This window comes from Sitophilus oryzae, unplaced genomic scaffold (genome assembly GCF_002938485.1).
Source record: "Sitophilus oryzae breed Bouriz unplaced genomic scaffold, Soryzae_2.0 scaffold_1604_pilon_pilon, whole genome shotgun sequence".
NCBI classification, from domain to species: domain Eukaryota; kingdom Metazoa; phylum Arthropoda; class Insecta; order Coleoptera; family Curculionidae; genus Sitophilus; species Sitophilus oryzae.
Genome location: NW_022146286.1, coordinates 335,539 through 352,385, shown reverse-complemented (window position 1 = coordinate 352,385; position 16,847 = coordinate 335,539). Strand labels below are relative to the sequence as shown.

Genomic DNA, 16,847 nt, shown 5'->3' with positions numbered 1-16,847 from the left:
AAAGTCGTCACAATAGTGTATATTAAAAATGTATATGTTTTGTAATAATATACTTAAAACTATTTTAATAGCCAAAGGAATAATTAATATAAGTGTATCTGACAAGAAAAGAAGAATAGAAAGAAACACATACTGGCATTATACACAATAAAAAGAATGGGATGCCAATTCAAGTCTTTTTGAATCTGGCAACTGTGCATATTTAGTCGAGCTATAAGGCCGTCGACGAGCCGTCGATCCAAAACCGAAAGTTCAAAATTTCTAATTATATTCTGATTATGATATTGTCACGCCATCTAGTATTCTATTTGTGCAATTTTAGCTCTTTCATTTCGAGTATTTTTCTGTTGCGTAGCTAGATATTCTGTGCATTAGGCCAATCAAATTAGAGGGGTCACTTGGAAGTATTGATTTGACTGGTTGATTTGACGTGAAAGAGAAACTGTTTTTAGAAAAATGCTCTAATTATTATTATCTTATTTATATTTTGGGACATAATATCCCGATTTCTTAATATTTTGGTACAAAGGTAACTTATCACTAATTTAGATCCTTTTTTAATTGCCGGAACAACGCAAAAACAGTTAACCTAATAGGACTGCTCATTCAGCCGCAAGTGTCTGCCAGGTGCATGCGAAAACCCTTCGCTTTGTGACGTCATTATAGTCCTTGTCATGATAGTGTGTGTATTATTGGTTGCCGTATGCAAAACATTCATTATTTAGTTTATTTATTTAAACACCTTATATGTATGCAATATAGAAAATTAACTGTATAAATCGTATTAAATACTCGGATAATGCATTTTTAAGAACAGCATCAGTTCCCAGCATCACCTTCTGCAGTCATCCTTTTTAGAGTACTTCCATATTTTGCTGTAAAATTATTAATAAATAATATCGTAGGCATTTACTATTAGGATTACTCTGGTATATTTACAGGTCTCAGGTATAGTCTTCAGACGTACAGATACTGTTTCAATAATAAGGATTTTCTATTATTATTGTACAATTAATTAAACATATTACATATACATAATATAAAACTACATAATCGGGACCTTTAAATGAATATTTATAAATCAAAATCTAAGAGTTTTCATCGCATGACGGGTCCATAGTCCATAGCGGGCGATGTAATTATAATAATAAAGAAATATGATTAAATCTAATTTTAATCAAGATATTACATTGCTTTTTGTTTCATCTGTTTTTTTACATACGATAAAAAAATAATGAAAGATAGAAATATTTTGCTATATTTAGAATATTTATTTTTGTTGTTTATTCTATGTTTAACACGAATAAATGTTCAATACATAAACGCAGATTCAGATATTACACATTTTAATCTAACAACAGTGTAGTTTTCAGTTCCATACCGTCTTCGATATGCCTTTACCGGCGAAATTAGAGAAAATGAGTGTTTTATGCGTTAGCCACACAACGAGTGGTGGCTCCACCGTATAGCACTTCAAATCATATCAGGCATTATCACGAATTCGCTCATTAGGTTGAGAATCTTTCCAATTTTTTCAATCAACGTTAATATGGAGTTTTCTTGGTCCCATTGTATTGTTATTCTACTATTTGATTAATTAATATATTATTTCTAGTACCCAAATGGAAGAAACATCGGAAAATTATTGTACCAACGTTCAATCAAAAAATTCTGGAATCTTTTGTCGAAGTGTTTGCAGAAAAGAGTTTGATTTTGAACGAAATATTAGATGAGAATGTGGGAAAAGAACTCAATATATTAAGAGTACTATCCAGATGCACTCTAGATATCTTATGCGGTAAGATTTTTGACGTGATATTTTCCTATTACATACCGGGTGTTGCATCGTCGAGCGGGACATAGGAAATCCCGAGGGGTGTCTCACTATTGGAATTACCTGTACATTTTCTTGGCAGTCGCTGGCAGTCATTGGCAGTCTTATGGCAGTCACCTATAATAATTACATGGCAGTCATTGGCAGTCTTCTTCACAGTCATTGGCAGTCGCTTAGCAGTGGAAGGATATTTTGGCAGTACGTGTACATTTTTTACCCGAGTGAGACACCCCTCGGGAAATCCCATGTAAATTTTAATGGGGTCAATTATTGACTTCCCTAATTATTTTAGAGAATAATTCTATTTAGATTTATTGAAGGGAGCACTAAAACCCACATTCAAAAGAATAACTTTAGATATTTTTGATTAGCTCGTGTACGAGTTATCGACGATTTCTTTTTAAATATTTCTCCTTTCTTATGGCCCCGTATTTACTTATGAGCACCAGTCAAGGTAAAAGATAACTGTCAAATGAAGTTGTCATTTCAGAAATTTACCTATTTAGTGCTTTATTATTATTATTAAAAACTCATACCTACATCGAAAATATTAGCCATGAATTACACTACCGAAGAAAAAGTATTGATGATTAAATGGTATTATGAAGGAAATAGTTATCAAAAGGTGTCGGACATGTTTGCTGCTCTGTATCCGAATAGACCGATAACTGGAAAATCTACAATCGCAAGGTATATCCAGAGATTTCAGACTAAAGGTACCCTAATAAATAACTGCAGATGTGAAGCAAGGCAGTTAATATTGATCTTCTAGTTTGCCCAACATATTTCTGATTACAATCTTTACAAGAAATTTCATAAATACCCGACCTTTCCAGTGGAGGTGTTTTATCTTTTGGATTACCTAATAATTGTTGTAATTTATTATTAGCACTATACACAAGTTTATAATTGACATTCTTAAAAATTCCTTTTAGACCACGGGATAACTCTCTATCAAACGGTATCGAAAAATATTTAGACGTATCTTTCTCCACTTGAAAAGTCGAATTTTCAGAAATCATTAACCTATACCTTCGTTTTCTAATTAATTTATCAACTAGTGAAGGAGAATATCCATTACACTCAGCTACATTCCTAATGTAATCTCTTTCTATTTCATATCTTTCGTTGGAAAGTGGGAAACTAAGTAATCTATGAACGAAGAAATTTAAACTAGCCATTTTATGTTCAACACTATGATGTGATTCATTAGGAATATATCTGCGTGTTGTCGTATTTTTCCTATAGATATCAAATTCCAGGCAATTATTAGTATTTCTAATAACTAATACATCTAGAAATGGTAATCTGTCGTTGTTCTCAATTTCATGCGTAAATTTAATGAAAGGAAAACGATTATTTAACTTAGAAATAAAATTATCTATGGTGTCTGAATGTGTGTCAAAAACAGCAAAAATATCATCCACATACCTAAACCATACTCTTGGAAAATACTCAAACTGATTCTTAGCCTCCACTTCAAACCTGCTCATGAATAAAGTAGACAAAAATGGAGACAATGGATTACCCATTGCTGTACCTTCCCGCTGTTCAAAAAAGTTGTTATTAAATTGAAAACAATTTTGTTTCATACATAAAAAATGTAAGCTCAATATATTCACTCACAGTTTTGTTGTCGAGACCATTTGCGTTCAGTAATTCCTTTAAGTAGCCTAAAGTATGTGGAATTGGAACACTTGGGAACAACGAAGATACATCAAAGGAGACCAAAATTTCACCTTCATGCAATGTTATATCTTTAATTTTGTTAATGAATTCAATATTATTTTTAACTGAGAACCATTTTGCCAAATTATAAGTCGGAGAACCTACAGCCGAAACAATTGGGCGCATAGACTTGTCCGGTTTATGAATTTTTGGCAAAGCATACAATTTTGGTAATGAGGGATTGGATACTTGCAATTTCCTCTTTAAAGGAAAATCAATATACATTGAATATTGTAATAATACTATAATTAACCTTAATTGATTACTTTATTTTACTTTAATTCATATTAATTTGTATTTGTAAATACATCTTTAAGATTTCCGATGTGAGTTTTCAATAATAATAAAGCACTAAATAGGTAAATTTCTGAAATGACAACTTCATTTGACAGTTATCTTTTACCTTGACTGGTGCTCATAAGTAAATACAGGGCCATAAGAAAGGAGAAACATTTAAAAAGAAATCGTCGATAACTCGTACGCGAGCTAATCAAAAATATCTAAAATTATTCTTTTAAATGTGGGTTTTAGTGCTCTTCAATAAATCTAAATAGAATTATTCTCTAAAATAATTAGGGAAGCCAATAATTGACCCCATTAAAATTTACATGGGATTTCCTATGTCTCGTCCGACGATGCAACACCCGGTATACTACTACTATCCAGTGTATAGTTAACATATCTTGGCCCAGAGCTGCAAGCTCACAGAAAACTTAAGAGTCCATTTCACTTGTCCGAAAAAGTAGCAAAACAAGCGTTCGGCTTTTAAAATTTTATGTAAAACTGGCCAGGTATTTTTACAAAAATGAAAAAGGAAATTAAAGATAAAGTATAATTATACTATAATATCCGTATTGTATTGTAGCACATCTTTAGACAACTTCTTTATTTTTATGATGAAACATCAACAAAATATTCCTTATGTTTGGACTCAGGGTTGCCAGATTTAGAAGAAGAAAAAGCGGGACGCACTGAATGACCGCCGGAGGTGAAAATGTTTGGGTGCCACGCCCAAAAATGTTTATTTTAATATCTTAAATAATAATTTATTGAGGGATTGTGGTATAAAAAATGTTTTAAAATGAAAATACACAAGCACTAAACGAAAAATATAATAAACATATTAACATTATTTATATTTTATTAAAAATAAGATAGTATAGGTAGGTAGTTGTTTTTTTTTATCAAAAAAGGGGATAATATAAAGTTAACATGATTGCTAAGAAATTATAATAAATGCTGACGATAACCACCATTACCGATTATTCTTAGGTCCGTACTCAAGAAAACCCCCGATGATGGCCATTTTTGTTACCAGACGTCTGTAAAATATATTTTAAAAAGTCCGTATTAAAAAAAATAAAATAAGTTGGTATCGATATCTGAACAGCTATACATTTGGTGAATTTTCCAAGTAGCATATTTTGTAGAAAAAGAAAAAAATATAAAATTTGTGCACACAACTTATGATTCTATAATTATTAATAGTTTTTGAGTTATTTTTTTTAATAAAATAAATGTTACACATTTTGTACATATTTCCCTGTATATTGGAAACAAATGAAATTTTGGCAACTCTGTAAACGTAACTTTATTGAGCACACTAATTTAACAAACCTCGTATCTTTTGGTGGATTATTCTGTATATGAAAATAGTTTAATATACCTACCTCTCTTTTTCTTTTATTTTTTTGCAAAATGGAACACGCAGCCGCCGCTGTATTTTCCCGGGAAAAGTTCTTGATTTTTTTAACATCGTTAACACCGTTGTCAAATTCTCGGGAATTTCCGTCATTGACGACATTGACCACATCATCTTCATCTTCAAAAACACCACAATTTACCCCTAGCCAGTCAATCTCATCAGAGGACACTGAGGAATCTGAATCCATTTTGTTGCAAAAAAAAAAGAATTAACCTATAATTATATAATTATATATAATATTAAAATGTACGTAATATGCAGCAAATTAACTCATAATATATCGTACCTGTTTCCTAAATTGTTGAAATAAATACGCAAGCGTTTGATCTCGGGTAAAGCACTCACTGCACGGACCACGGACACGGAGCAAGGAGCAAGTACACCTTCTACCTTCTGTGAAGTACACCAAACACCAAAGTACAAGTACACCACAGAACAGAAGAGAAGTGTCTAGTCCTAGCAGTCAACTATTAAGCTTGACCAATCAGGTTGGTTAGCGTGGTTATTTGGAGTGTGTTAATTCATTCGTGTTTGTCAAAAACTCTAACGTGATTGGTCGGGCTTAACAGTTGCCTGCTAGGGCTAGACACAAGTGAACAGAAGTACACTACAACAAGGTCTTTTAAAATTAAAAGACAAAAGACCTTGCGACAAAACGTAAGCGACAAGCGACTAAATCCCGTGAAAGAAAAAGAAGAATCAGTAGGAATGGCAATGATGCATCGATATGTCATGTATTTAAACCGTCGATACTTGAAACGGTGAGGCGGACACGAGGCGATAACAGAGTTTACGCATGATGCCATTGTCGCCTGTCTCCTACTATAATAGTGGCGAAGGAAGATTTTGGGAATTTGAAGGCAGAGAACGAGATGCGGGACAAATCGGGACAGTCTCGGGCCGCGGGACATATCGGGACACATCAATTAAAATCGGGACAGTCCCGCCTAAATCGGGACGTCTGGCAACCCTGTGTTTGGACTAAATTTTCTTGAAAATAAAGACATAATTTAAAATTCCGTTACAATACGTAAATAGATTGAAGTTTTGTGATTACACTGATATATACTTTATATCGTTTTGTAACAAATTGCTCGCTATTTTATGGCAAATGCTGAAGCTCTGCAAACCCTAATCAAGCCTTAAACAAAGCACGTGCGTTTGAAATTTTAGATGTGGCTTAACACTACAGGATCGGGCTAAGCCTTAGCCAGATTTTTGAAATATAATATATATTCCCTTCGGCCACACACCCGCTTTACCCGACCCTTGAGAGCGACACGAAAGTGCAGCGTAATAGACGATTTAAATCATTTTAATGACTTAAGTCATACGATTTTAAGTCATTTTATGAAAGCTGACTTAAGATTTAAGTCTTTTTGAAAATGATTTGTGATTTAAATCTTTATTCCGAAATAGAAAAAGATTTAAGTTTAAAAAAAAACGTATTTTTGTGTTTCTAGTTCTGAAAATTAAGCCGGGACCCCGTTAGGCCACACGCCACGCTATCTCACGTCGCAACACGTGGGCTCATGTGGGAAAGAGTGTACACATGAGATCTGGGACAGACGAATCGCCCATCACACGTGTGATAGCGTGGGATGGCGTCACGTGTAGTGGCGTGTTGCCTAGTGTGTACGCAGTACATGAAATTAAATGGAACATCCCTCACTAATAGAACTATTTTTTATCACTGGAAAAAAAGTGCAGTATATTTGTACTTTCTAACGCATTTTCCGCCTAAACCCATCGGAAACCCCTCCCCCCTCTACTATACAGGGTGGTCCGAACTGTATTCCGGAAACTTCGGCAGCATATTCTGCAGACAAAAATAAGTAAAAAAGTTCGTATAAATGTATGTTCAAAAAGGCTTAGTTTCGGAGATACAGGGTGTAGAAGTTTCATTTTTATTTCGATTTTTTCCAAATAGTATATTTGTACTTTCTAACGCATTTTCCGCCTAAACCCATCGGAAACCCCTCCCCCCTCTACTATACAGGGTGGTCCGAACTGTATTCCGGAAACTTCGGCAGCATATTCTGCAGACAAAAATAAGTAAAAAAGTTCGTATAAATGTATGTTCAAAAAGGCTTAGTTTCGGAGATACAGGGTGTAGAAGTTTCATTTTTATTTCGATTTTTTCCAAATAATTTCTGAAGTAACGTTAATATTTAGATGAAAATTGGTGGACCGGTGTTTTTTGACATGAGAAATTTGATTTTGATATCAATATGACTCCCATTCGTAGGTGGCGCCACCTACATGTGTTTCAACTGTTTTGAAGAGTAATAACTTTTCGTCGGTACCTGCATAAAACTACCGAGTAAAAAAATATACATTTACGACTTAATTTTTACTTTTTACATAAAAAGGGTCTCTTGGTAAAAATCGCTACGAGTAACGGTTCTCGAGATATTTGGAATTGAAATTATCAATATCTGGCATCATTGACATAAATAAAACGTGTTGACAAAATAGTTATTAGACTGAAATCATAAATTTGAAATCTTTTGTGTCAAAAGTTCAAAAGAAACTATTTAATCATGATTTTTCGCAGAAAAACATGATTAATTTAAAAAAATAAAAATGTATTATTTCAGTCAAATAACTATACTCAACGTGTGCTTATTTTTTGTCAATAATGACATGTATTGACTATTTCCATTTTAAATATCTTGAGAACGGTTGCTCGTAGCGATTTTTACCAAGAGACATTTTTTACATAAAAAGTCATGGAACTATATATTTTTTTAGTCAGTGGTTTTATACAGGGACGGTCGAAAAGTTATTACTCTTCAAAACAGTTAAAACACATGTAGGTGGCGCCCCCTACAAATAGGAGTAACTTGGACATCAAAATCAAATTTCTCGTGTCACAAAACTCCCAGATACCAATTTTCATTCAAACATTGACGTTACTTCAGAAATTATTTGGAAAAAATCGAAATAAAAATGAAACTTACTGGACATACTTGTCCTTAAATGGACATACATTTATACGAACTTTTTTACTTATTTTGATCTGTAGAATATACTGCCGAAGTTTCCGGAATACAGTTCGGACCACCCTGTATATGAAATTTGCTTAGACTAACATACCGAATAATTCTATCGATGTTTGCTGACTGGGAAAATAAGTACTAAAAAACTTCACTGGGGCCTCTTTACCTGTAGTACATGTTATTATATTTAAGTTTCAAATATTATATTGGATAAGAACTGTAAAATAATATCTTAATTTTTAGACACAGCCATGGGTCTCAAATACGATATTCAAAGAGAGAATGCAAATTACGAGTACAAAATGGACAAGTATGGTTATATTTTACAGTAGGTCCTTATGCACATAATATATCTATTTTTTTTTAGAGTAATGCAACTTGTATTTCTAAAGTTACTTCAAATATGGAACCATATACCTTTTGTGTGGAGGTTACTTGGTTATGAGAAAAAAATTCAGGGTTATTTGAAAACACTCAGCGATCTAATAGACAAAGTAAGTTAGTTAACCACAATAAGATCGAAAAAATGGCGTCAGCGACGGCTTTGAAATAAAGATCGCTGTCATTTTATACGTAAAATTATATGGGGAATGGGCATTGATCGTCATTTCCAAGCCAACTGGATGCCGTGTGTTTTTTCCATCATTCGGTAGTTCGATATAGAACATTGAGTCCAGGGGCGGATACAGGAATTTATTTTAGGGGGGGGGGGGCCCAAAATAAAAAGTAATGTAGAATATGCTTTTTAGGTCGCCATTTTTAACCAAAACGCCTGATATTTAACACAATTTACAGATTTTAGGGGGGCACGGACCCCTTGGGAAGCGAAGCAGCGAAGCTTCCATTGGTGCGTGTGACGGTATTGTAGATGGCTGAAAATTGGTACACTTAAATACAATTAAAAAAGAAATTGAATAAGTGTTCTTCAAATAATGTTCTAGGAAATTCTGTCTGCAAACCCATTTTTAGCCATTTGTTACTTTAAATGTCAAATTTGAGAGATACTCAACACATTTTTAGGGGACATTTTTTTGAGGCAGTAACGGTAAATAAATTTCATTAACTAAATAGAATGACTTTTTAAGACCATTTAAACTTATCATGCAGCCATTGTTTCTTAAAGTCAGGAACATTTAAAGAAAACATAAAAACAAGACAACAAGTAATCATGAATGTTTTGTAAGCTATAAAAATATAAATATTAATTAGATTTGTTTATTTATTATTGATTTGTTTTAATATTAGACCTGCAAATCTTCACTTGAGGTGTCTAACTAGTTTAACAATTTATTAATAAAGTACTTTTGAATATTAAACTCCATTGAAAAGAAGAAGCAAGCGTAAAAGCGGAGAATAGGCATTAACAATGCATAAAAGATAAATTTTATAATAATTGTGAGAGATAATGAAATTTAGAAAACGTCAACATTTGACGTTTCCAGTATTTTACCAAACCGTTCCGTATCAAACCCAAGGATACTATAGATATAAAGATAGTTCGATTCCTATCTTCCTGTACTGTCAGTTTTTTTACGTTTTCAAGGGACCGAGTTGAAGTTCGCGCTAAAGACTTTAGACAGTGACAGTTATTTTTGCGTTGGACGGACGAGCGCACAGTGCGGCGGAAGTTAAATCTAGCGGGACAAAACCGTTTGATTAGAAATAAGCCAAAAATGTGTACTGATAAGAATAAATAGTAGACATTCCAATTGATATAAAAAAGCATGAATTATTTTTTGGTCGTATATATTCTTTGTATTTCGATACATTTTTATCAACCAAATTTGATCGTTTCCTGCTCAGCAAGGCAGAGGTCATACGAAAACAAAATATTTAAAAGTGCTTATACATTTTATTCCAAAGCCAAATTATGTTGAAGATTGTCAAAGGTATGTACTTTTCTACTGTAGGTATATTATTTGTTAAAATCCTTTGTGCCTTAATTCTGAAAATATTAAACTCAATATCGATCTTTTGAGTTACTAATAGTTATCAACACAGGTAGTCAGTCACAAGGAGTTCAAGCTGAACAGGTGAATACCCAAAAGTTTCATTTCAATCGGATGGTATAAAAACGAAACAAAGACTCGTTAAAGGGTTAATTGAAGGGCATTCAAAAGAAGAATTGGGTTTTGCAAGTACTATGAGCTTTAAGGCCAGTGGTAGTAAGGAGTAAGGATGCTGCTGTAATTGTTGAAGCCTTAGCTTCATCGAAAGGCACGGATTTGAAAAATTAATAGCTGCCCATACACGGAAAGGTCCGGCCTTCGGACTTGGCCTTGAGGCCGGGGCTTTGACCCAAATTACCAAACTGAAATATATCCGCGGGCTTTGCCTTTAACGCAAACCTATGGTATTTTGGGTTAAAGGCCCGGACCCAAGCCCAAGTCCGTAGGCGGCGCCTTTCCGTGTATAGGCAGCTTATGAATGACATCAATAGTCAGTTCGGCAATTTTCCTCAAGACAAAAACATCCAAATGATGTTCTAGTTAAATAAAGCATGACGATATGCTAAAGCCTTTTTTACTTTCTGATAATTTATAATAAAAATAAATGATTATTACTAGTTTTAATAAAAGTTTAAAAAATTGTCTTAGAAACTTACTATGTATGAATTTAGAATTACCGAGTGTTAAAATTAAAATATCTTATTTATTATTTTCAAAATAAAATAGAATTTTATAAAATAAAATATACAGGGTGTCACAAGATTATAAAGTAATTAAAAAATAACTGCTAAAGAGTTTTTTGTAAGTATTTCACCTGATATCATAATTTTATGTATTTGGCAACAGTTTACAGTACGGTTTTTGTGTCATGTACGAATAATGTCATAGTTTTATTTTCTTGTATTTATTTATTTATTAATAAATTAAGTTATTAATAAATAAATAAATTTAACCATATGGTTGCTATATATTAGACCATTTGCTACGTTCTTAGATTTTAAGTCCCAAACATGGCTCCTGAGATTTTGTCCCGCTAGAATAACCATCCGCCGCACAGTGGAGCGCTGGTCCCTGCGTGACGTAAGCAATGTAAGCATCCACACTGACTACGATAGCGGCGATTTGACGCGATCGAACAGTCCTTTAGAATATACAATCCTTTTATCAAACCGATGCTTTTCAAGAACCGCTCTTTACCGTAGTTTACCGGTCTGGTTCGCCTGGTTTTGCAACGGAATACAGCCTAAGTCAAATTACACCTAAGTCAATAAATAAATAAAAAGTTCCACATGATGCGGACTATCTCTGACTCAGTATACAGAGTGAACAACGTTTTTATTTCAATGTTTGTGGAAAACTGCTTACGAAACTTGGTACCTAGACTAGGGACTAGGGTTGCCAACTTTCAAAATAAAAAATAGAGGACGAGAGGGTAAAAAGCGGAAAGGCGAAACATTTTTTTGAAACCTCGCCCAAATGTCTAGAATTTATAATAAGTTATGTAAACAGTAAAATGTAAACAATATGCGATTGATGGTCTTTGTTACTTTCTTAAAAATGTTTATACTCAAAACCATTTTCCACAAAACTTTTTTTTTCAAAACATAAGCTAACAGTAAGTAAACATAAAATAGTTAAACATGTTTATCGCGCCCACAAATATTTCTTGTACATAAATATTTCTTCAATTTCTTTTCTGTACAAATGAGTGGGAGTAGCGAAAGAGACATATTAACAATTTTTTAAAGCAATGTGGCGACAGACGAATATTTTTTAGATTTTGAGTTTGGTATGTAAAAAAGAGGAAATTTTCAATACGCGAGAGAAAAGAGGACAGTGAGATCAAAAAGAGGACTGTCCTCTGGAATAGAGGACGGTTGGCAGGGGTGTATACAGAAATTTATTTTAGGGGGAGCCCAAATCAAAATTAATATAGTATTTGCTTTTTAGGGCACCATTTTTAACCCAAAAAGCTTAATATTTAACTCAATTTACAGTTTTTAGGGGGGGCCGGAGCCCCATCGGCCACCCCTGTAGCCGCCGCTGACGGTTGGTAACCCTAATCTAGACCCATAGTAAAATCAAGTTTTAGACAACTATAGGTTTGTTCCAACCAGCATTTCGGGATCGTTTCGAAATCGTACTCGAATCGGTTTTCTTGCACTTTGTTAGCATGCGCGGACTTCGAATAGTTTCGTGACGGTGCAAAAAGTATCAACGTTGGAACGCTTAGTGGATTGTTTTCAGGACTGTCAAAAGTGTCAGGCGTGCGTGTATCGATCGGTTTTTTGTTTTTGTTTAGAATTTCATAAAATAACCCTATTATTTTTGTTTGCAATTTGCAATAATAATAATTATTATTCTTGAAATGGAGAATCAGAATCCAGTAATTTTTGGTGTTGTTTCAACTGTATACTCACTAACTCACTTACCTATTCTCTCTTTTATGATCCTGTTATGCGTAGTTTCCTGTTATTTCATTGCAGTGGTAGAATCTTTGGACATTATTTTATAAATAAAGAATTAATTAAAATTTTCGAACAATTTACTCCACACAAACTCACAAGCAAAATTATAACGCACACGTATTCGAATTCGTAAAAAATAACCAAGACAGAAGCATCAGCCGGACGCCGGACCAGAATCAGCTGTTAAAAATCGATAATCCCTGCTAATATGCTTTAATGCGCAAGTCAACCCAAACAGTTCTCAATGTGGACCATGTATCGAAATTACCGTTCTGAAATTGTAACTAAACGATCCCAAAGTAGGTTGGTAAGCAAATAGGATCGTCCGATATCCGTCAAATCTCGGTTGGAACACATTTGAATTACTGCGCATGAGCGTGATCGTTCGGTGACGGTTCTGGGGCGGGTTGGAACAAACCTCATAACACAGACCAATCTAAATTAGTTTGTGTTATATGGTATTAGTTTGTAGATAAATTTGTTGGCATTATTTTTTATATGGTACCCGGTGGCGTAGAGGTACAGGTTCGAATCCCACAGCCGGCATTTCATCAGCCGATTATTTTTAATAAAATAAAAATAGTTTGGGTACCTAGGTCGACTTAGCCTCAAATGAGTACTTGAGATTCACAATCCTGAGGTAATAATAGGCGGTTGAAGCGTAATGCTAGCCACATTACCTTGTTGGTTAGACTACGAATATTGGAATGACTTTGTTTGTAGTCCCGACCTCAATCCAATCGAACATTTGTGCGAAGAACTTAAAAGAGCTGTTCGTCGTCGTCCTATTCCACTACAAACTATACAAGAGATATGGCTAGGATTAACGGAGATTCCTCAGTTAATTGAGCTAGCCTTAGCTCTCGTGAAGAGGTTTCTTGATCTATAGCTTCATATTCATCAAGCTATAGATCAAGAAATAATAACTATACAGGGTGGTGACAATTTCGATGTCCAACATTGGCATCTTACAAACCACGAGAGATACGAATTCCGTTAAATGGGACAAAAGTTGCGTAATTAGAAGTACCCCGATATCCTGATTAGTTTCAGATTTCAGAAAAATGAAAATACATTTATTTTAAATGAGAATATCTTCAGAACTATTGTATCTATTGCAACGTAAGTTGGTAGTTTTATATTCTTGACCTCGGCCAATTATATGCCGTTTTCAGAAAATTTCTAAGCCTCCTAGATTTCGCACAACAACAGTCAAGTTTTTGTTTTCTTATGGCCGCCATTTTGAATTTTTATCCTATTAGATAGAGCAAAAAATAATCTATACGGTGGTATCTAATTTTTATTCATTATTAGGTAAATTCACTAAAAAAATAGATTTTTTAAAAAATCGCTCAAAAGATCAAGTCTGCGTTGGAAATGCAATTGACACTTTATATGACAGCAAGTTATTTTTTGTTTATTCTATTAAGTGTCAAATCTGGATGCACAAAAATTGTATAGTAGAGTTCAATACAGGTCAATACAGAACCTAAAATTTTAATGTCAAGAACACGTTCAAAGAATATCTTATTTGTGGTCTGGTTTCTATAATTAAATGGGGATTATCTATTGCATAATAATGTGATTTTTTTTCTGTTAAATGTATCAGAATTTGTAAATAAAGATTCATCCGTCCATAATATTTTTCTAGAAAAAAAGGGGCTCTCTTGAACACTTTACCGAAACCATTTGCAAAATTGTAATCTTCTCTCGTGATCACCATGTGAAAAAATGTAAATTTGATACACATTTAAATTTAAAGTTGTGATACATAAGAATCAGTTACATAAGACTGACATAAGAATCACTTACACAACTTATCTAATCACTCGCAACTTATTTTACGGTTAGAAGTTTCCGGATTAATTTCAGTCTGAGCTGGCACATTAGTATCATTAAGCCTTTTAAAATATTGCCCCTCATGTTTTTAAAGCTACCAGCAACTGCTAAATTTCTTGAAATCCTTGCAAAAATAGTAGGATGAGGCTGTGTCTTTTCAGGATACAATCACACATTATAATCTTTGTTTTTTCTTTATTGTTTTTCGTGGTTCCAATTTTCGGAATCGGGCACTAGTTAGGTTACTAGTTTGCGCACTTATGGCTCTTACGCCCACTTATGGCCTCTAAAATTGTGCACAGCGCCTGACCGGCACAGTTATTAGAGAGATATCGGAAAACCGAATAGCGTCATCCAGTATTTACGCGTACCTTATCATGGTTACGATATGCGCGAGTCAATTTTTAATGCAACACCCGCTAATAACGTTACCGCCTGACGTAATTTGCGCATCAATTACACCAAGCGCTCTTTCTAAATAACCTCTGATAACGTTTAAAAATTGCTTAAATGGGCATGTGCGGGTATTTGACAACCGAAGCCGGCCGGCGAGATCTTTTATTTTAGGTTATGTTTGAATTGTTTTGAATTATTGCTTTAGTTTTATTAGGTAATTTGATATTTAAGTAGCTGGGATTAGTTTTAATTAAATAAATATGGCTCAAAATATGGATTCCACCTCTTCCAATACTAAAGAACCTATAAAGAGTCTTAGGTTTACAGCAGATGACGACTTAGCCCTTCTAAGAGAATTTGTTGCTTGTTGCCCTAAACCCACTGGCAGACGTTGAACAATAAAGCACTGGAAATAAGCACTTTAGCCCTTTAGTTTTAAAATACTTAGTAAACAAAACAATTTCAAACTTTTAAATTCAAAGTTAGGTTAAGTTTAAATAGCGGATGCGACGTGATCAGAATTCTTTCCGATCCGATAACTATAAATGAAGAGAGTTAATACCAAGAACGGTAAACTAATAGGATTGCTCATCCTCATAAGATGTACGTTCGCCTCTTCCACTCTTCCCGCGCTTCAGCTGACAGTTGTGACGTCATTGTAGTCCTTGTCATGATAGTGTGTATTATTAGTTGCCTATGGTAAACTTATAAAAATAACAGCTGAGAAATTTTGAGTTAATTATTTTGTCAATTTTAAATGTGAAAAAGGTGTCTTTAAAGTTTTTAGAGCTATAGAGTTAGAGAAATACGTTCATTTTGTATTGTGGATTGTGACAAAGTGCTTACTAAGTGCCTGAGATATTGTTTATTAATTATTTTAAAGCAAAATATGGAAGTACTCTAAAAAGAATGCTTGCAAAAGATGATGTTGGGAACTGCTGTTCTTAAAAATGCATTATCCGAGTATTTAATACAATTTATACAGTTAATTTTCTATACTGCATACATATAAGGTATTTAAATAAATAAACTAAATAATGAAAGTTTTGCATTCGGCAACCAATAATGCACGTGTGTGTATTATTGGTTGCCGGATAAGGACTAATAACCATGACAAGGACTACAATGACGTCACAAAGCGAGTAGTTTTTGCATGCACCTGGCGGACACTTTTGGCTGAATGAACAGTCCTATTAGGTTAACTGTTTTTGAGTTAATACCACCTCACGTAAAGGAAATAATACCTGGCCTTATTAACGTCCATGCACGCTATTCGGTTTAGCGATATCTCTCTATTACGCTGTTTATTGTTATTTTACGCGAGTTTATTTTTGCGCACAGGAAATTTGACTCGTTTGCACATCGTCATAAAAAACAATTTTCGTACCACGAATTAGGGACAAGATTTTTATCTGTATACTTATAGGATACCTAATCTGTGATACAATGTTCTATAACTTGCGCATGCCATATCGGAATTTCTATTATTTTTTAAGTAAACATCATACATACATATCTCGTGTTTCCTCACTTGTGAACATGTTGTTTACTGTTAATAATACACTTTACACTATCTACTATAAATTTTTGTGTCCAGATTTGACACTTAATAGAGTAAACAAATATTAACTTGCTGTCATATAAAGTGTCAATTGGTTTTCCTAGGCAGACTTGATCTTTTGAGGAACTTTTAAAAAGTCTATTGTTTTAGTGAATTTACATAATAATGAATATAAATTAGATACCACCGTATAGATTATTTTTTGCTCCATCTAATAGGATAAAAATTCAAAATGGCGGCCATAAGAAAACAAAAACTTGACTGTTGTGCGAAATCTAGAAGGCTTAGAAATTTTCTGAAAACGGCATTTAATTGGCCGAGGTTAAAAATATAAAACTACCAACTTACGTTGCAGTAGATACAAT

At 33.7% G+C, this 16,847-nt stretch overlaps 1 protein-coding gene and 1 long non-coding RNA gene across 4 annotated transcripts in view; one reads left to right on the top strand and one right to left on the bottom strand.

Moving 5' to 3' along the window:
- LOC115880010 (cytochrome P450 4C1-like) overlaps window positions 1-16,847 on the top strand; it is a 65,487-nt gene that overhangs the window by 28,319 nt on the left and 20,321 nt on the right. For all 3 annotated transcript variants that reach the window (XM_030897114.1, XM_030897112.1, XM_030897113.1), the window contains exons 4-6: window positions 1,616-1,798; window positions 8,513-8,579; window positions 8,637-8,763. In XM_030897114.1, the coding sequence (XP_030752974.1) occupies window positions 1,616-1,798; window positions 8,513-8,579; window positions 8,637-8,763 (377 nt within the window). The remainder of the gene's footprint in view (window positions 1-1,615; window positions 1,799-8,512; window positions 8,580-8,636; window positions 8,764-16,847) is intronic.
- LOC115880011 lies at window positions 4,715-5,774 on the bottom strand. Its single transcript, XR_004049787.1, has 3 exons — window positions 5,554-5,774; window positions 5,233-5,480; window positions 4,715-4,884 (listed from the first exon to the last, which is right to left on the bottom strand). It is a non-coding gene; the product is annotated as an uncharacterized LOC115880011 (long non-coding RNA).